General features: G+C 41.0%; 1 protein-coding gene across 2 annotated transcripts in view; it reads left to right on the plus strand.

The window, feature by feature from the left end:
* The window catches only part of CDH4 (cadherin 4), a 459703-nt gene that overhangs the window by 282649 nt on the left and 154899 nt on the right, over nucleotides 1-22155 (plus strand). For both annotated transcript variants that reach the window (XM_086474518.1, XM_086474517.1), the window contains exons 3-4: nucleotides 381-604; nucleotides 16055-16231. In XM_086474518.1, coding sequence (XP_086330644.1) covers nucleotides 381-604; nucleotides 16055-16231 — 401 coding nt within the window. The remainder of the gene's footprint in view (nucleotides 1-380; nucleotides 605-16054; nucleotides 16232-22155) is intronic.

The following is a 22155-nucleotide window of genomic DNA, read 5'->3' on the forward strand; positions in this document are numbered from 1 at the left end:
GGTTATTGAAGGGTTAGGGAAATGGAGAACATTTCGTGCAAAAAAATACTCACAGTGTGGGTAATAGACTCCAGTCGAATTTAAAAGATAATGGCAACAAGGGAGAAATCCACTTGTAGAAATGGGGAACAGCTGTGTTTGAGATCTAATGAAACTGTATCAAATACTTTAAAAATGGCTTACAATGTCTTCCCTGGGGAATGGCGATAAAGCACAAGAGCACTCCTGAAAGGTCGAAGAAACAGTTAAATCATTTCCTTGATGGTTATTAGAGATATAGAAGACATCAGTGAAAATTAAATGTCTGAAACTTGTGTTTGATTGCTTTCCTTATCACACCAATCTCACACGTTTCTTCCATCTCTTACTCTCTGTTCTAGTAAAATTTAATAACTGTGCCGGTAACAAGGGAGTTCGGTATGAAACCAACAGCCTGGACTTCAAGGTGAGAGCGGATGGGACCATGTATGCTGCCCACCACGTGCAAATGCCCTCGAAGCAGCTGATCCTGATGGTGACTGCGTGGGATCCCCAGACTCTGGGCAGATGGGAGGCAATTGTCAGGTTTCTGGTGGCAGAGAAGTTGCAACACAACGGACACAAGGTAAGAAGCTTTCAGAGCTCTTTTTCTTATATTGTTCTTCCTTTGCCTGTGTTCTCCAAAGCTTTAAAAGTTGCATGTGGCCTTGGATTGTTTGTGTTGCCTGGTCTGTGCTTTCTAAGGAAGTGCCTAGGTAGAAGATACCATGAGCAGCATCAAATTCCTTGCAAATGATCCTTGAGCCTCTCTGACAGAAATGATTTAAGGTCACCAGTGAGGAAAGTGTTATTTAAGTTTGTACTTTTGTATTTTTAGGTGACCTCTTGGCTCTGTTATATGCTGCAGGTTATATACCTTGTGTTTGCATCTCACCGCTAATACTCTCTTTTGACTTGAAATAAAACCTGCAAATGAAGGGTTCCTCCCTCTCTCCAGTCTCAAAGTCAGGCATCTTCTTGAGAAATAAGAGGTTAAGTTCAGATTTCTGTTGTCACAGTGCAGACCTGGAGTCACGCTCTGGCTGCTGCTGCCGTGCTGCTAAGACATCTCCCTGCTTTTCACAGTGATTCCTGTCTCTCCACGAGCCATCGGCATGGCCCTGCAGCTCCGTGGGGGGCTTCCAGAGGGGAGCTTTGGGCTTGTTCCCTTCTGAAGCAGCAAAGACAGGGAGCATTGCTGCTGCCTGATAAGGGACGTATACTCACACGCAGTGTGGGCCAGCGGGGCAGCAAAGCCCAACGTGGCACCACAGTGGCAAATGTCCCCTCTGCTCAATGCCAGCGTCTTTCCCTTCCCCACAGCTGAAGAGTGAAAAGCCAGCACCGCTAAGTATTCCAGACAGAAGGTTACAGATGCTTGCTTTCTTTTTTAGTTTCATACACGTGGCTGAAAAGCAGGAAGGATCTGTCCCTGCCCAGCGAGCTGAGAGCAGTGTTGCTTCAGTTGAATACAGCGGTGGGCTGCACAGTGCCATTGTACTTGGGGACTGCTCCATGAAAACACATTTCTTCTGGTCTGTTCCTTGAGTAGCTGTCTCCGTCCCACCTCTTCCATATCATCTTTGGCAGCAGCAGTTCAGCTTTTCATTTTCTCCTCCTTCCTTTTCAGTGCTAGTCTGGGCTGAAGATCCTGTACTGCACTGAGTAAACACAGTTATATTGTCTGGCGCCTACTCAAAAAAAATGATTCTGTGATGGTTGGGTGGTTACATTTAAGTAGGATTTGGCAGGAAATTGATTGAAGAGCCTGATTTATTGCTGGATCTTAAGACCTGCAGAGCAAGGATGAAGGTGTGTGTCCTGGGGAACAGTCATGGCTAGTTCAGGGACAGGCAAGGTCGCTCGGCCGTGCTGTAGTTTGGATTAATGCACCACAGTAATTGTCAAAACAGCAAGACTGGCCTCTCCTTTCCTCTTTTCTGCAGTGCTTGGGCACAGAGGGCAGGGCAGGGAATGATGTGGGAAGGAGGGAGAGACTTTCTGTGCCGTGTTGTCCGAATGCCACCATGTGAGTCCGTGCCATTTGGGAGAATTTTTGCCACGTGTGAGACAAGAAGGAAGAGACTTGGGGAGACTTAGATCAAGCGGTTGCCCAGTGGGCTGACCCCTGAGGTTTTGCATGGCTTAGAGTCGTATAAATACAGTTCTGCTGCTCTTCAGTAAGGCTCTGGCTTGTGCAAGATATAATTAAGCCCTGTATGTTATGTCAACTGTATTTGCCATTTTCTAACCAAAGAAATACTGCTTCCTTCTAAATGTAATTAAATATTGAAGGAACAAAGTAAGATGTCTTATATACTGCTTTAAATTTCTTCTCAGTGTAGCAGAAACTGAATAAGCACACATTTCTGTTTTAGTAAAATATTTGGTTGGAAATTCATCTAATGTTAATGTAAGCTGAACTCTGGTTCAAAACAGAGAGCGCTAAGCTTTTTAAAATTCATACCCCTCCTTTCTAAAAGCCTTATTAGTGTGTAGTTTGAGGCTGGAAAAATATGGAAAACAAGACTAATGACAAGGTCATAAGCAGTTTTATTGTGGGTCCCTATAGCAGACATCCGACTTGTATTTTATTTAAATGCTTGCGCTTTTTGCAAGCAAAATAATCCTTTGCTTACTAAAGAAATAAATATGATTATGATATAATTTTAAAAAATAATAGTGTTTATGCTAAAAAAAAAACCCACAAAACCTAACAATATCTAGTTCAATGTGTTTCAGGCCATGACCCTAATATACCACATTTCATGGCTTTTACTAGATTTCACATTTGGTTTTGTACAGTATAATATAACTCAAGCAGAACTACATAATTTTTTTAAAGACATTTCAGACTGTTGTGTTGTATTCAGAATATGGAGACGGCAGATAGGCAAGAGAAAGGAGAAAGTGACAGGAGAGAGGGAGAGAGACTAACTCTCTGTTCTGGTGCATATATCCATTTCCATTTTACTTTGTAAATTTGTGACTGATTTTGTGAAAATGCTGAGCAGTTCCCAGACATTAAAAATAATTGGCATGAAATTTGCCTTACCTCACCTACTGATCTCTCTTTGCTGGCACCCACAGCACAAACAAGTCCTTCTACCTTGCTCGCCCGTCCTCTGTGTTTCTGTAGGCTTCTCCACGACTGATGGCCCTCAGCTGGGGCAGACCCACTGCGCAACGGGAAGCTTTCTGCCCCTCTCAGTCACCTCTGAAAGAATAAATCAGAATTTAATTTATCCATGGATTAAAGCTTCATGAAAGCATGATTAGCCCTCCTGGCATAGCATTGTTAGACATTTGTTTTATTATGGAGGTTGATACAGAAGAAATGTTACAGGAGAAGTCAACGCTCTTGGGATACTGGCTGAAGTTGTGGTGGACCAGAAGTGAGAGCCCTGCTGTGCTGCAAATTCCTGGAGTGTTCTGGAGGGAGCAAATCCAGTCTCCTGTAGCCTGCCTTAAGTGGGCAGAGGATAAATCCCTCAAGACATGATCCTTTCGATTTGTGATCCTTTGTTATCACAATATATAAGACTGAAAATCTGTGGAATGGGCTAGGAGAGCTTTGGTGGTGACCAGCATGCTTTCAGGGTGGCAGATGAGTTCAGGATGGCTCCTGTCAGGATAGTCATCTCCTTATGTGCTTTCATTGCAAAATCAGAGGTTTTGGTGTCTGTACCTGCACCTGAGATCCCGCTGCTGTGCCGTTACTCTCAGTGCAAGCTGACATTGTAGTGCTGAGTGACCCAATACAATGACAGTTTTCCCTCCTTCATAGTATTGGCCTTATAAATGTGCTTATCGCTTTAAATGACTGGATAACCTGGGCAAATCTGTGAATTTTCACCAGTAGGCACTGTAATGAAAGATTTCTAACCACTGCATTAAAGTTTAATGCTAGTAGGGTGAAATGATAGCAAAGAAGGTAAATATTTTAAAAATGTATTTTATGATACATGAAGCATACATTTTCCCCTCCTCCCCAGCTAACACTTAAATGTAAACTTTTTTCTGGTTAATACAAGTGATGTTAGTAACTCTAGCAACTTTTTTTGTTCAGTCTTGCAGGAAACCTGATAGCAATTCAATTAGAAAATGCAAATGAGGTCACATATTTCCCACAGGAGTGCCGAATTACCCCAGAGGAAACTGAGTGATATTCTAGCATAACAATAAATACTTAAGATAAAGTTTCTTGTACTTTTCTTGTCTGGCTGCCTTTGTTGCAATTGGAAGTATCAATCGGACCTGTGGGTATAATTTGAAAGGAAGAGAACAGAAGAGGGAAAAGAAAAGGAGAAAAGAAAAGGAGAGAAAAGAGAAGAAAAAAAGTATTTTATGAAATAACATAAAGTCCTTGTAGCTTGTGTCAGCATTTATGAAAGATAAACTTGAGTAGGATAATGCTGCAGAAGAAAACAAAGTAAAGCCAAGCTTTACTTATCTGGAATTAGCAGTGCAATGTCTTCTTTTCTAAGAGTGCATGCTATTATTTCTAACAATTGGATATTGATTCAACCAAAAGTCTAAAAATGAAGATCATGTTTGTGAACAGTGACATTGCTGAAGACTTCAGTCTCCAGAGTGTCACCTAAACATTTCTGAGTTGCAGAAACTCAAGTCTTCCTAAGCACATGGATAGATACATAGCCATTTGTGCTTGGCTTCCCGCACTACCCTCTGTGTCCATACAGTCCAAGCTCCTCCTCATGACTCTTCGCTAATCAACGTCCTCCACTCCCCGTGTTGGCTTGTCCCATTTGAAGTTCTGGCCCACTCTTTCATATTGATCTTTTCTTTATTTTTCAGTGCTTGTCTGTGTCTAAGCACGTTAAGGCACATCTGGCAAATTTTCTTCTTTATTTGTTTATCTACTTATCTGTAGCTCTCACTTCATGAGTTAAAATCAGGGTCACAGAAATACAGCGTAGAAAGGAATTCATGGCAAAAGAGCTTGGAGATACAGGGTACATTCTGTACATGTAGGATGCCAGTCATCTGCTCCAGTGACTTATTTTAAAAAAAAACATACTGTTTTCTCTGAATCATGTATATGTTGGCCTAAGTTTCTCATTGTCTTAGCTTCTCAAATTCTGAGCGTGGAAGTATGTAAAATTTTGACAATGTTAAATCACTGGGAATTGTGCAATTAAAATCTTGCAAATATATGGGTATGTAGCTAGTGTTTAAAACATTGAGATCTACTGTCAGAAATCAATCCTCGCGTAAGCCCAGCTTGTGTTTTATTATGTCTCATCTTATTTCGGGCTTCTTTCATAACCCATGTATGAGCCCACAGCCATACAATATGAATGTGAAAAGCTGATTCTTACAGCTAGAGGGTTTTTTATTTAAAGCCTTTAAATAATCGTCTCTGGCATTTTACCTGGCTGAGATTTTAAATTCCGGTACAGCCTTTTATTGCTGATCACAAATACAAAGGTCGCTGGGCAAGGAAAGGCTTATTCAGCACTGATCTTGTTATGACCTCGGTTATTGTGCTAGCCAGGATGCTCTGCGCGAGGCCTGGGAGCGATGAAGACGTGCCTTCCCTTGATGGAAACAAATGACAGCTTCAGCGGGAGTTAGGCTTCCAGTCTCGTGGTCTTCCTGATGCTCGCAAGCGGATGCACCTGGAAGAAACCGCAAAAAAGCACCGCTCCATTTCTTTCCTTTCCTTCTTTCCCCTGCATTGGGGTGAGATATATATGGCATCAGGGTGATGGAGTTTGCCCCATCAAACTGCGTTATGCCTAGAGAGGGGCTGAAGAAATGAGTCTGTATTGTCATCCTGCCTTTTTCTGGACATATTTATGCTCATTTTAAGTACTGGGTCATTATGCTGGGGCTGTCCTGTTCGACTGCCTCTGTGGGGGATTCAAGGTAGTAACTAAGTCCAGTAGAATGGCAGCCAGCATAATTTTTGTTTCTGTATCCTCATCAGTGAAACAAGGCCTTGACTGATCACAGTCTGAGAGGGTAGGTACAGAGATTTCTGTTTTCTTTGGGTAGCTTGTAAGGTAATTGTTTGGGGTTTTAACAAATCAGATCAGTGGAAAAGATGAGAAAGCAGATGACTGATAAATCAATATCACATAATTGTTACCAGTGAGACTGCTCGTGTTAATTGTGGAAGTTTAATGAAGATGCGTCAGGTGACCTTGTCTGACCTCATGCTTAAGTGAATTTGAGCATCTAGTGTTTAATTATCGCATGAGATGAAGTGATGTTTGTGAAAACATGTGAACTAACTTGGCCTGATTTTCAGGTGTGTTAAATCACATTGCCTTTCACTGAAGCCAAGATAAGATATGACATACAGGTGCTCATTGCCTTGGAAAATCAGCCCACTATGGGAAGTTTCCGAGTGCTGCACTTGCTGCATTTAGTTCTTAAATAGTCAGCATCTTACCAAGGGTCAGGCTCAAAGCTGTACTAGAAAGATCATCCGTAAGTGAAATTCACTCCAGCTCTGTCTTCCTTCAAACAAAAAGAAGTCCTAAGGATTGAACTGCCTACACGGAAATAAGTTTTTCCTGATAAAACAAAACCCTTGGACTGCTGCGTACTGCCTGCCTGTGATATGTGCCTTGCCCTTGCAAGATCAAAGCCTTTGACCTCCGTTTTCATCTTCTTTGTTGTTAACTGCTGAAGTCTGACTGCCACATCCAAAAAATGTTTTTGGACTGCATTTCCTAAAAAACCTTCATTGCTGTGGTAATCCTTTGACAGTTGCATGTAAACATGAGTTTGAGTAAACATAAAAATTGCTTCATGCAGGCACATCCATTAAAATAAACCTGGGGGAAGGGGGCTGTGAGTGTCCATCTATCTTTTCTTGAGCTCAGCAAGCTCAGACAGCTTGGTAGTTCCAAGCTCAGGGTGATGAAGGACTTTGATTCTTCCCAGGCTCTGGAGGCCAGGTCCTTCCTCGCTGGACATGATTTGTGGTAGTGCAGCTGCACCACGTTCTGCCCCCTTGGCACTGCTGGCTGGAGGAGCGAGAAGAACCAGCCAGGCACAGTTGTCCAGCATGGGTTGTCATTACCAACAGCGAGGAGTGGGATTTCAAACACTGCCTCCATCCAGCAAAGCATTTAAACACACAAATTTCACCATGCAGATGGAGACAAATTGAATGTGTTTACAAGTTCAAATTTAAGCATTTGCTTAGGTGCACTCCAGAATTGAGGAATAAAAGAAGAACAGCCTTTTCTCAAGAGCCTCCTGAAATAACCAAAGCAGAACTTGAAAGGGCAAACTCACGCGCTAGCACTGGGGAGAAGTACCAGAATGAATTACTCTGTGCTAAAGTAGCAGTGGTGCTTGTGATCTCTTAAATCTCTTGTGATCTTTTTACTTGCAAACATTATGAAGAGAAGGAATATTGTTACATTTAATTCGTTATGATTATTTTAATTCATGTATCTTTTGAACCTCATGGCTTTAGAAAAATAACATGAGATTAAAATTTTTCACAGGCTTGTTAAGGGTTAGATTTGCTTCTGCTTCTTTCTGTGATGAAGAACAATTTTAGTAGGCAAAGTTACAGAAGCAAAAGAAGTGTTTTGGAACAATTTTTGAAAGTATTTGTTAGAAGTTTTGTCTTGGTAGAAGAACTCGGCTTGCTAGCCCAGATACTTCATACATTTTTCTTGACAAGGTGTGTGCAGAATGAGAGAAGTAATATAAAGCTGCAGTAGTGGTTTTTACTGTATAGTATATGATGAGATCTACCACCTTTATTCCTGTCCTATAGGTATCTGAACAGGTAACATGTAGTATTCTGTAATTTCATAGCCATGCTCTTAAGGAGTACTTGTAGCTCTGAAGCCATTGTGTGTGGCTTCTTCCAATTACAAGAATGACATTAACTTGAACATAGAAGTGTCTTTTTGTAAACACTAGAAGGTAGAGTACCACAGTAATTTAGATGTTTCTTAAACAATCCTACCTAAGAAGCACTGCAAGATTAGATCTTACAAAGGGAATGTGAAAAGGTCAAGTTGATGTGGGGAGCTTTACAAGGAAACAGCCTCATCAGAACTTTTCGTGTTGGGATAAGATGTTGAAGCCTTAAAATGAGAGAGAAAAGTACACAGAGAGCTGTGCTTTGTGGATTATGTCATCATCTTCTGTTCATTGAAGGCTCTTGCAATATTCAGAGCCTGACAATGACAAGAACAGTATCACAGGTGCTTGAAACCTGTGGGAACCATAAAAGATTCCACCAAAGGCAGATGGATTTCTTATGTACCTGCTTTGGTATGTGATTCTTCCAGAGAATGGAAGAGGAAGAGCATCATTTGAAATCTTGAAAGCAGTGCGCAGTCCGGGAGATAGCTCTAATCATCAGTGCGGTGTGGTACCACAGAATATGTTTCAACACAGCTCTGCCTCTCCACCCCAGCCGAAACTCCCCTCATCTTAGAGATACCTTTCACATTTCATGTCTGCTCAGTAATGAACGTGAGCGTGCGTTGCCTGCAGGTGTCCTTATTCTGCTAGCACAAAAGCAAAGCATATTGAAGTGCTCCGGTCACTTGCCAGATTTCAACTTAAAACAGTGATAATTTACCAAACGTTTAGACAAAGAGAAGGTGTGGGCGAGTTCAGGTGATTTCTGAATTTCCATTAAATTATACTGGGAAATCAACATCTCTCCCAGCAGGGGTCACCTGGTCAGCAACCACCTGAAAAGCCACGTTCTGGCTCAAGGTGCGAGCTTGCATGTTATCTACAGTCCGTGTCTGCAAGGTCCTTATCTGGGCCACTAACCTTGTTAGACTTTCTGATCAAAGAGAATAAATTGTATTTGTTTTTTTAAATAAGAGTCTTCTATGACAACCTTGTGGGTTATGCCCAGAGCCTAGGGGGTGTCTCTTTTCTCTGGAGTCCAGACTTAAATTATCATTTAATGACCATTGTCCGCCAAGGGCCCTGCTGCATCTTTTGTAAAGAAAGGATCTTCTCCTGCCTGACTATGAGCCAGAGTGTTGTGTTCTCCCTATTTAAAAATTCCCTGGTTTTACCTGTTATTCTTCTTCAGCTTTTTTCCTTGCTTCGCAGCTGTACAAAGCCTTTTTCCTGCTTTGCAGCACTAAGGAACGTTTTGATTCCTCAGTCACACTGATCACATTTTATTAGTTATATCGGATAAAATTTTCCAAAGCCTGCAAAGCCAGCCAGATACCTAACAGCCTGAAATTTGCACGCATGCCTCATTTTTCAGCTATCAAGGAACAGTGCACATACAGGCGGTTGCTCAGCTTTGACACAGACTCCTTAGGAGAGAGGGGTGTTTGGCATGGCTGATGCATGCGTGTGCATTTTACGTGGCTCATTCTCCTCCTCTGGGGGCAGTAACTCTGTTAGGTTTTAGTCAAACTTTTTCTTCCCTGTCAGCTGATGTGTTCTGGAAGCTCATGCACTTGCCAAATCTGACAATTTTTCTTACTAATTGACTCTAATGTGAGCGGCTCTATGCAGACCCACTGCTAGCTGATTGAAAAAAAAAAAGTAATGAATTTTTGCTTAACTAGCTGATTTAATTAAAATGTTTTTTACTGTACTTGTATGGTTTCTATAAATGGAGAGGTAATTTTGTTTAATGAGTTCCTAACCAAACATAACATTCCTGACTGTATGTAGCCAGATTTGATAAAGGTCACAAACGCTGAGATTCCACTGTTTGCTTTTGTAAGTCGTGATGATCAAACAGCTTGATTTGGCACTTGAAATATCCTGTCAGGATTGGTTCCCTCTATTCCTGTTTATACCAGAAATTATTAGTATAGTTTTAGGAGCAGAGGGGGTTCTTCTCTGAATCTGAACACTGTTCATTATCTTTAAAGTGGAAGTCTACTGCCAAAATCACGTCTCGTTGTCAATTAGTGGCTTCTCTGCAAACACATTAATTTAATGCCCCTGCTGAAGAACTGTGCACATTGGAACATCTTGCTGCTAAAACACTAGTTTTCAGAGCACTTTGATACAAATCATTCATGAATAGCATTTATGCCGTGATGGTAATAGGACGTGACATGAAGCTATCTTTGATTAAATTCACCACAGCTTACAACTATTAGTAAATAGAGCTAATATAGATAGTCATAACAGATTTCTAGGAGGTGGATAAGGAGAAAAACAGATTATGGACTCCTTACCTGTGCAGCTCCTAAAGAGTACCTTCACATAGAATGACTGTAATAAATGAAAGTCTAAAAGAAAAAACTATTTTTTTCCTGTCTTTGACTTTGGCAAATTCAGCAATGACCTAAATAAAAAAGAATCAATTAACCTAAAATAAATAAATTTGCTGTTTGTTCTGCAACCCTTTCATTATACTGTATGAGAACACGAAATATCTCTCTCTGCTAAAAGATCAAAAACTGGGGAAATGGTGCATTTTGGGAAAAAAGGGCTCATTCGTCCTCCACTACCATCCCTGATGTCAGCAAAACATTGTCTCCTTAGAACAGAATTCATGCAAATGTTTATTTTGCAGTGCTCTCTTGTTCCATTTGTTAAAGAACTAAGCTCTATTTTCATTGTCTTATTTTCTGTTTGGTAAATATCATTTTCTCCTGTCCTTTCCACAGCTACCATGGAAACAAGCAAAAATGCTTCAGATTAAATATTTTTAAATAGATTTTTTTCCATGGTAGAAAACGGTACCAGTTTTCGAAATGCGTATTGATACAGGAGATGAAGGGAAATACGTTTGGGCAATGGACTAAAGGGTGGCTTTGTATCCCCCTGTATTGATAAAAATAGATTAAAAACACATTGCCTCAGTTAAACCCTAGAAGTGACACTAGAAGCAAAGCAAGCCAAGTATTGTTTCGTTTCTGAAAAATGTCTAGTGCGAAGTGTTGGAAGATCCTATGAAAATAATAAGACTGGCATATAAATAAAACACAGGTTAAATCGTAAATAATTTTGATACTTGGGAAATAAAAGCCTTATTACCTGTCCTCCAGTTGCAGGTACTTTTTATTCCAAGTGCAAGAATAATGTATTTTAGTGCTGAATCTAGAGCATTTCGTTTTGCGGGCTGAGCCCTATAAAACTAATAATCTCCAACAAATGTACCCTAAGACATGCTGTTATTTATATGCAGAGAATGGTGGCTTATTTGCCCAAACATTAGAGTGATCCAAAATGTTCAGCTAAGCAGGAACACAAAATATGATATTATATTATGTAAATGGGTTTGTGATACGCTCTGCTGGATAATAACTTCCAGATGTCTCTGTAGCCAGAGGCTGACGGATATCAAAGGCAGGTTGGCTGGGAGGGGAGACGTGCCAGCTGGCAAGACTGGCTACTGCTAAGTGTAGCGGAAGGCGAAAGCTGGTATTTCTTCACACTCACTGGTTTTGTTTGTGGACTAGTGAAAAGTCAGTGGCTCGCAGCCTTCTTTTCACGAGCAGGATAGGGCTTGAGGGGCTATAGGGATCCCACGTGTCCTGCTCTTTCAATGAATTGTTTTTTGACCTCTTTTGTGAGTGGGGATTGAGCTTAGTCTGAGTCTCCTAACAAATGAAAGGCAGACAAGCCATGGCCTAGCACTGGCAGGAGCTTAGCTAGACTAGCTAGGTGGCTATTCTGACCTATCTTTTATTGCCAGCACTAAATGTAAACAAGGAGTCTGCCTGTTCTCTCAACGCCGTGGAGTTAGTTGGAGCACCATACAACCTCACCAGTGTGGAGTAAGGTTTCTAAATTGGTTTGATTTTAAAGTCTGACAGCCCCTAGGGATTTAGCTACATGTCCTCTTCCGAATGCAGCAGATTGTAGTCACGATCGTTACATGCAATGCTAGACTGAAAAGGGACTGGAAATTACTCCTGTAAGATGCTATTGGAGTTACTGATGTGGACTTCAGGAAAACCTTACACCTTCTATGGAGCAACTTTTGAGAAGAAAGATCTTTGCACAGTCTTTATAGGTGAGATTGCACCTCCTTCAACCTCGCATTGCTTTCTGAGAGCTTGACCTGTCATCTCAGTGAAAGGCTTCCAGTTTTGACTAACTGATAGCCTAAAAAACCCCAAAAGAGTGGCAAGGGGAACTGTAGGGTAGCTTCTGCCACACCATACTGCAGTTATCTCAGCTCTTCAGTGTGACTTCCTGATCTAATTCAGGGAGGATGGTCTCTGCGAGACTCTTCCCCTGTCCTGCAACTACACAAAACAAATACTGTAGTTGCACTTTTCAGAGAAAGAAGCGTTTTGTTAGCAGAGGATGCAATGGCTGCATTATGATTTACCCACGTTGGCCTTGTGCATACATATGTCGCAGTTATCGGCCACAAGCCCATTGGAAGAGACACTGGACAACTCGGAGCAAAGTGTTGATCCCAGGTTTGCAGAATGTAGGTTTTACATAGTACAGCTAGCATGGCACGCTTTGCATCATTTCACTAGTAAGCTCTAAAAAATTCTGCCCTAGTATGACTACTAAGGCATTAGATCATACTGAATCCAAATTCATAATAAATTTACATCCCAGCATGGTCTCTTCTGTTGTTTTTCTTCATCTCACACTTTATAGTCATTCTCTCCTTGAACTTGAAGGGGTTTGTCTGTTTTGGTTCAGCTGTATTTCTCTATCTTATCAATGTCCTAAAGTAATAGACAGGCACAAGTATTGAATTATCTGACTATTTGATATCCTTGTTTGATAGTCTGTGTGTTGCCAAAGACCATGCTCGCATGTTACATGTTTGGTGTTTGATCCTGTTGTAACGAATCATAAATGGCACTGTGTAGTTTTCAGAACGGAGAGTGGACTTAATTTTCCACTGGGCCCATGTTTCATGGGCTGGCTTCTCTGTTTTGCTGCAAATGCCTGTCATCCTTTCGCCATATGTAAGAGGGTGGTGGACCTCACAAAAGCCATGGGAGGGAATCCACCCTGAAGCAGTAGCACTAGAGATGCTCGATTTGGTTGTGAGGAGGACTATGGACAGATGATGTTCTGAGGACACTACAAAAGGTAGAGGAATGTTTTATCTTTTGAAAGTGTCTGCCTGAGATTCTGGAAGGCATATGGCCAGTAAGGCCATGAGAGAAGGAGCAGTTGTTGTCTTAGTGAAAGCTGTTGCTCAGTAAAAACAGAATTGGAAGCTGTATTTTATAATTCATTTAATTTGGTGTCACATTCTCTTTTTGAGTTGAACTTTAGATCCTTGCAAACTCAAAAGTACAGGAGATTTTTCTGGAGCTGGTGGTTAGTCATTGCTGTTATTCCAGAGATGTTCTTGGATGTTTTAGTCAGAGATCTGAATAGTTCTGGCATTGGTACTCACCAGACTTTGTTACTGCATTTATCTCACAGCTTTTAAACAGCAGAAAACATGTACAACATATTTAAACAACACCAGAGAAATTAAGGTCATGAGAATGCATCGTCAACAAGTGAAGATAAAAATGAGCTGTTGTTTTTAAAAAAAAAAATTCTTGTTGCAAGACGCTTTTGAAATTCTACATACCAAATTCAGAGTCATGTTGATGATTTATTCTAATGTAGGAAAACATCATCAAGAGTGACAAGCAAGCTAGTCACTGTCTAGTCACCTGCCAGCAAATATTTCATAAAGACTAAAAAGGCTGGTACTGCCTTGCTGAGCTGACACTAATTATTTCAGTATACATGGAGCTTTGGGATTCGTGTTAATTCTCAAGTCTGTCTTTAGTTCAGACTCATTCCACTGTGTAAACTCAGCAGAGCACAAATTATTTGACCATCCTTTCATAATCTGTCCCCATGCTCACTTGCCAATTATATAAACTGATCCAAATACCTGCTCTCAAAGGATTCCCGTTTGGGAATCACAAGCCAATTAAAAAAAAAAAAAAAAAAAGGGGATATCTACTTTTCTGTAGCTCATGTCTGGTGGTCCTATTTCGTGTTGACATTAATTTCTGGGTATCTTCTTTAGATAACATTGTTTCCATCAGTGTTCAGAAAAGATACCTGTCTGGTGATAAAACCCTTTTTAGATGAAAACTATTGGGTATAGCATATTGCATCCCATAGGAAGGCTGAGCTCAACAGTAGCTGCCAATATCCTGAATATCCCGAGAAAGTCTCCTGCTGCCGCATCATGATGCTGTTTCTTTGTTCATTGCACACTTAAGTGAGTATTTTTAGAACAACATCTAAATATTGAACAGGGGTGTAGTGATCTTGCAGCAGCTTAGTGATGATGCTTGTTGAAAGTGTATAAAACAGCATGCAGGCAAACACAAAACAGGAGTCACCTTGGTGGTATGGGTTAGTGTGAGAGAGAATTTGAGAAACATGGCTCTGTGTGTGACTGAAAAAGACCATATTTGTCTGTTTTGTGAAAATTCAGCTGTGGAACTGGATCATTTTTCAGGTTTGCAGTAAAAATAGCTGCATTTTTGCACAAATGCTTCCAGCCGTTGCAGCCAGTGGATGTCTGCCCTCCACATGTGACGCAGATGAGAGCCATGATCGAGCTGTGAGAGCAGCTTCCTTGCTGCTATGCCCAACTTTCAGCATCCAAAGGTCCACACAGTTTTGGAGCCACTATTCAGACCCGTATGCTGTTTAGTTTTCATATACTATATAGTTTTGACGTGATTGGCTGCTTCATTGCTCTTCCAGATCAAGAATTGAAATGTGCTAGTAGATGGACTTACAAACTGTAAACCCCGAAGCAATGATTCCCACTGTATTCAGCGCCTACAGATAAGTGCTTGTGAATGTTTGTAAGGTGTTTGACTTCGTACGTTTAGAGTAAGACAAAAAGTGAATGTGGCTTAAAATGGCAGGAGCTTCAGAATACACTTTGATGATTTTTTTCTACGGTGTTCTTGGGATTTGGGGTATTGGATATTGGGTGAGGATTTTTGAGAAAAATAGCTGAAAATTGGAAAATTCAGAGAATAGTATTCCCGACGGATCTTACCTCAAATGAAGAGAATGTGGCATGTGATCTTTCTGATTTATGAAAGATTAACATTTTTTGGTGGGAGTACAGGTCACCATATGGCAAAAAAAGCTTGGGTTTTTTAGTTATCTTTTCTATAGGTTTTCCAGTTATCTTTTCTATAGGTTTTCCAGAAGTAATGCCTGGAATCCTAGAAAGCCACAGAGTATTTAAGTATTGGGACTGGGTAACCTCTGAAGAGCCTCTCCAAATCTATATTTCATTGATTCATTCTATAAAGCAGAAATTTTCTGATAATGAACCAGACTCTTTAAGTCCAAACCATGGTCCCACCATTTCCATTTTTACTCCACAGCATTTTAATGTGCCCAACACCAAGGTATGCAATGGGCAAAATCCTTAGTTTAAAAAAAATTCACAAAGTAGGACTCAAAGGCCCCCCAAATAATGAAAATTGTTCACTGGCTGGGTTGTGTGACACTTCCCAGGCTGTGTGGGGAGATGTGTATTTGGGATTTGTGTTCAAAACCCAGCTCTTATGAAAAAGTCATTCCTCATGAAGCGCTAAGAGGTTGAACTAATTCACTGTTGCAGCCATGGAGCTGACTCTCCCTCTGGTCGTGGTTTGTTTGGTTTGGCAGGATACGTCTGCAGAACCACAGACTGCAGATTACTGTAACCCTGCTAATGCCAAGGAGCAGGGAAACTCAGTACTATAAAACTGGACCCATGACATAGGCTGTAAAGGAGTTCTCTCCCTTTTTTTATGTTATGTTAAGTTGTATTTATTAGAAATTTGCAGAAACTTCTTTACTCTAATGTGCTGCTAAATCTCCCTGCAGCTGGTGTAATGAAGACGATATATTCTGAGAGGCATCTTGATTTGAGAGTGACAGCTCCATATATTTGTGAAAATGAAGTGGCAGCAGACTTGCCAGTAAAGCATATTGTGTCTTTATGATGCAGAAATATATCATGTTAATAACAATAATTTTCACAGTTACATGTGACCGTTTGCACACAGGGAAGCGCTGCTGTTAGGAGAAGTCCTAAGAAGCGGGGAAGAAGCTAACACGTTTTGCTTTCTTGTTTCCAAAACAGCCAAAAGGAAGGAAGATGGTGCCTGGAGAACTGGCACAGCAGCAAAGTGACACTCTGCTCCCCTGGCGCCAGCATCAGAGCGCTAATGGCCTGCGGCGGCAGAAGCGAGACTGGGTCATCCCACCGATCAATGTGCCAGAAAACTCCAGAGGACCCTTTCCACAGCAGCTGGTTCGGGTAAGTTAAAAAAAGAGAAATAATAGTAATCGTCATCATCTTGAAGCGGGTCTAGTGAAGTAGTAGGTGTGGTCCGAGCTCATGGCATGGGAAGTCTGGCTCGAAGCGCAGGCTCTCTGCTCTTCCTCCCTCCTGCAAGAAAAGTTGCCTTTTACACGCTGCTGAAACGCTTCTTTTCCAAAGCGACTTGCCCCAGTTTTCCCTCCCCCAGCTGAACGGCAGCCTAATCGCCTCCTTCCAGCCAGTCCCTCGAGAGACGCCGGTGGTGCTGCCAAGATGGCACTTTGCCCACACTCTCATCCAGAAAACGGCTGCAGGTGTAAAACTGGGCTTGGTGACACCCAGCGATGAGGGGGAGCTGCATCCTTCCCTTCCTTCCCAGAGCCGGAGTACAGATGCGTGGCAGGGCTTGAGGAGGTTGGCTGCCTGCCGCCACTGCAGATGGATCCCCCATCCTCTGTACGTTGCTAGTTTCTTTCTTTACAAGGATGATCTCTGAGATGGAGTTTACCCATGTGGTTTTCTGTGATGATTATTGGATGACAAGAAAAGGAAAAGAAGGGAAAAGGGGCCTTTGACAGACACGTTTGGTTGATATATTATTGCTGTTGATAAGTGTTAGCAAAATACAAATACATGTTGCTGTTCCTCTTGCGGGTGCTGATTTCAGTTTTTGGAGCAGTAGAAAGATTAGCTGCAAAAAAAAAAAGAATTCCCTGGCAGACTTTTTCAACTCTTCCCTTGGAAGAAAACGGTGACAACTATAAAATTTCAGAACTTATTTTGAGCAACAGTGGCGTGTCATTGGCATCCCTTCCAAGGAAGTTCACCTAGTCATATTGAAACAGTGCCCAGAGTCAAATGAGTTGTCATTGTTACCTGTTTTACGCGGATGAGCCGACACTCTTCTGCACAACCTGTGTCTGGGAGGAAGAAAGGAGCTTGCTGAGTCCCTTAGAAGTTCAGGTGAACTTTGCAGTGACTCATGCAATGACTGAAGGTGCATGTTACCGATTCACCAAGTATTGGTGGGTAAACTTGAATTGTTGGTGTCATTTCTTAGTGCAATTAGGGAAGTACGATACGGAACAAAAAAGTAGCAGGTGGCAAATGTTTTTGTGTCTCTCCTAGACAGACAGGGAGAGAAGCCAAGGAGTCTTTGTGTGGTCAGCAGTGCTGGGTACGGAGTGACCCATGAATGTGTTGTCCTACTAAGCTGAAGAAATATCTGAAGAGGAGAATAACCTGATGTGTCAAATATGTCTTCCTAAATCAGATTAATAATTTAGATAATTCCTGAATTCCTGTGAAAAATAAGTAGACTACTTGCAAGGTGAACTTACACTCTGTCCCACTCCCTGCTGATTTCTTTTGAGCTTTGACTAGACAGTGAGAGGACAACTTGGCACCAGCTTACTGTGGCAAATTTGTTGATTTATAAAGACTGAAATCTCTGTGGCACTTTTTCCCCTACAGTCTAGAGATGAAACAGAAGGACTCAAGAATGCAAAACTCCAGTATTAATGAAAGTGACAAATAATAAATTTTATATAGGTACAGAAATATTTATATTCATCACTTGAACTACCAGTAACCTTGGAAAGATAACCTAGCTGATGGAAACACAGGGCTCTCATTCTCAGCAACATATTCCATTGCAGTTTTTAGATACAGATGCTAGAGAAAACACTGAAAATGAAGTAAAAAATGGGGTAGGAAAGAAATAAATGGCTTACAGATGTCTGCTTTCCTTTTCACCTGACATACAGAAAGTACCGTAATGATAGGGAAGACAGTGCAAAGAGTGCAACTTGATTAAGCACGAGACCGCTTATGTTTCAGGTTTGGGTCGAGTTTCTCCCCATCTACAGCATCTGGCCTGTTTGCTGGCCCCTGAATGTGAAGCTTGGGTGATTCCCAGCAGGAGTTACAGCTTTCCCTGTTAGACTTTGCTCTTTAATTACCCAGAATAGGACAAATCAACGTTTTCAAAGACCAGCACTATCTGATTATTTCCATCCACATAATCTTCAGATTGCCCTGGAGCATTCTGCTGTCTCCTAGATCTAGGTAACAGTTTTGATCTGATTTCCTATGCTTTTGCTCACTGGGCACTGAATATTTTTGTGTCCATCTGCTCACAAACTGGAGCTCGAAGTGCACATGTGAAGTTACAGATCAAATCCCATTTGTACGAAAGTCTGTCACAGTTTCCTCTGCTGGTTTATATAATGTGTTCAAACCTAACGCTAGTTCTGGACCCTGAACTTTTTTTGGTCCAGAGAGCCTTGCTTGAGCTTACATTTTATAGGTATAACTAATGGAAACCAGTCCCTCCATTATGCTGTCTTTTGTTCTGGTTAGTAACTCCAAGGAGATGAAGGGATGGCATGAAAAATCTGAATATTAAAAAACCAAAAAGCCCTACCAGAAATACATTTTCATAGTACCACTTGCTGTTTGCGGTTTTGTAAGTCAGGCTAATTTGAAATGCATAGGCAAATCTTTCGGGTTCCCTCCTACTCCTGCTTCCTATTGTGAAGGTAAAAATTCCATTTTATGGAAGTTGATTAGTTACTTGTCAGTATTTTTAGCAAGGCTGTGCCTGAATGAAGTTTAAATCATAGCAAAGGTGAATGTAGCTTGATGGGAGCCACATACGTCGAAATGCAGCCCTATCTGGTTCAGCTGGGATCAACTGTAATTCTCTGCTCATTAAACCATTTCATTCTGATAAACTACATTAAATGAAAAAGTTTTTAGAAAGAAAGAAAAAAGGAAGACGTCACAACATTATCCCTGCCAAAAAAACCCTCTGTTAATTACAGGGTTTTTTCTTTCAAAGGAACATCCGTGTCTGTTCATGTGCTTCAACCACACTAACTAGGAAATGTATTTCAGAAAAATAATATGTAAAAAATAATAATAGGAATTTCTGATTAGTTTTGGCTGCCGAAAAGCTTTACATATTCATCAAAGATTTTAAATAAACGTCTGACATCTATACCAGTATTTTTAGCTTATATAAAATGTTTTGCAAATTTTGGTTTTGCCTTTGAGCTGAGAAAACAGTTATCAAATTTTATTGATATATGCTTTTTTATTTTGAAAACATTTATGAAAATCTTGGGTTTAATTTCCTTGTGCTTCACTTCCACCTTTGTATTAGGAATAACATTTTACATGCTGTGAAATATTTTACTGTAGTGAGGATAATTTCATTACTAATTGTCAGGTACTCTCATTATTATAACTATGAGGTCCATAAAAATGCCTATTAAAAATACAAAAACAATATGAAATCCCCCTCCTTCTCCAAGCAAATGACTCACGCAGGCACACTGATCAACTCAGATGATATATTAAATAGTTGCGCCCTTGCTGAGTACCATCTATTTTCTCACTGATTCATCCTTTTTAGCTACATGTGTAGCTAATTCTTAATTATCTATTATCTAATTATCTATTAGCTAATCTTGTATTTTATTCTCTTTTGAACTTCAAAAAGTATCTCAGCTTGAATCCGCGTGCAAGTCTCTAGCTTCTTGTAATGAGAATCTTGAGTCAGTTTTCAAGGCTGACGTCTTGGCCCAGCCCACTGGACTGCATGAAAATCATACATTCAAAAGACCAATAGTCTTGTGCAGGACCCGCCTTTGGTCCTGGCATGCTTAGATAGCGGCCTCCTCTATCAACTGCTGCAACCGTATTCACCTTTATGAATGCTCCAAACTTGCAACTTTATCTCCAGGACTTCCTAGAGCTCTTATGAGCCGCCTGTCTCTAACTTCATCTGCATAGACCATAATTTTTCCAGTTTGCTTTTATTAAACTTGAAACTTAAAAACATGGTATTTTCCCATTAGATCTCTTATGATAAACAACTTGTTCATTCTCATTACACCGGCATGAAAACCCACGGAGGATGACCGAGACAGGATCTTGGTGCTCTTACAAACTGCCTTGATTGCGTGCTACAGGCACAGCATGGTCTCTCATATCCGAGCACTGGTAATCTCAGACACAAGAATACTAGAAATAATCTAATGTGTATAACAGTGAATAAGAGGGAAGGATGCATTTTATGTAAATTTAATCAGAAAGTCCTGAAGTGCTTTGGAAAGTTGGCAGAATGTAATATACCTGAAGACTCTTGCGTGCTTCTTAGCAGAGGTGTCATTGATTGGTTGGCTTTTGTGCGGCACGGTGCATGTTAATGGAGCAGAGAACTCTTCCTAGCACAGTAGAAATCCCCACGGTGGACTCATGGGTGGGTTTAGCACATGTTAAGCTAGACAGTGAAATTGGATACTTAATATGAAAAAATTTGATAGCACGCTCAAGAGCTCCGCAGCCTATTTGTGTGTCATCCTTGTGCAGGAAATAGGTGTAGCGAGACAGTTCTCTAAAAGTCAGTCTAAAATCCTGGTGTTGGGGATACACAGGAGGTGTACTGAGCTGTGAAATCCCCACCGGCTTGGACTATCAGCCCTCAATATTGCCATTTCCTTTGGTCATCATGGCTATTTCAGCATGCACCTTTGCACTGTTTTAAATAGTTTTATTATAGGAAATCCCTCATGCCTCCTCTATCAGCCACATTGCTTACTGCTGTGAAATTGGCAGTTCAGAATCTATTAACTCCCAGCTGCAAGACAGATGGCATCTGTCTGTGGTGAGAGAAGGTTTGTTGAGAAAAGGCCTTGCAAATGCTTCCCAAAGGACATCAGACCTTACTTTTCCTGGGAGAGATGCGGACAGCCTTGATTACAAATAGGCCTCGCTCTTCCTTGTTCTTCACTGGAACAGGTGTTTCTTTTGCCTTACCAGCCACACTAAAAAAAAAGATAATATTTGCTGTTTCTGGCTCTCAGTACATCTCATCTTTGGTACCGCTGTGAGCATCAGCAGCTGAAATTCAGAAATTAGGTGATTTGGTCTTTATTGTGACAGTCAGGCAGGGATAAGAAGGATCAAGCCCAGAGGGTAGAGAGGAAATGGGACATTGTGCATGATGTGTTGCTCTGTAGAGGCACAGAGTTTCTTTGAAAGCTGGTTGAAGGGTGTAGATTGCAGCAGCTCTTGGCTCTCGACTGTGATTTCACACCGCAAACCAACCTGACACCAAAGAGAGAAAGATTAGCAGGAAAATGAGTCATTAAGCATTCGTGTTGCCGCGGTCTTGGCTCTGGTATTGATCTGTTCTCTGTGTGTATGTTACCAAACCAGGACTCAGCACACTTGGAGTGAATGGAGAAAGGGAAACACGACACATTGCTACTTTCTTGACGTCCATTTGAAATTTCTTATAAACGTGCAGTTTAAAGCAGGTTCCTAAACATATACCACACTGTATATATTCCTCAAGCCACCTTCCTTTGTTTGCATTCTCCCTGGCGTGTGAAGATGTCGTTCTTAATCTCCAGCATTTCACAAAAATAGGCGGCCAGATCCTGATGTAAATTCATACGTCTCTGCCAAAGCTGGTGGGGCTACACCAGCGTACACCGTTTGGGAATCTAGGTCGAAGCAAGCAGATGCCCAGTGCTTTATGGGCTTTACACGCACGCGCACATACAGCGTTATGGATTGAAAAGTGCAGCTACAGCATAAATGCTCCATTTGAAATTCTCTTACAACAGCATTCAAGCCTATACTGTAATTATACATATTGTATTTCCTTGTATTCAGACCCATGGGGAATTTATATTGTCCTTGCTAAAGCCAGAGGGACTGAAGGAAAGCAGTCATTTAATGATTCAGCTGTCTTGGGCTCTATGATTTAATCAATCATATGAAAGAAATTTTTAGATTCTTTGTGTTTAGAGTTCTCTTGTCTGAGCAGAAAATGTTCCCTTTTTGAATTGCTTTAATAGCTGTATTTATGCAGCTGAAAGTTCCTTAAGAAATGAAAGTAAAATCAA

This window comes from Leptosomus discolor, chromosome 17 (assembly GCF_034619465.1).
Source record: "Leptosomus discolor isolate bLepDis1 chromosome 17, bLepDis1.hap2, whole genome shotgun sequence".
In the NCBI taxonomy this organism is placed as follows: domain Eukaryota; kingdom Metazoa; phylum Chordata; class Aves; order Leptosomiformes; family Leptosomidae; genus Leptosomus; species Leptosomus discolor.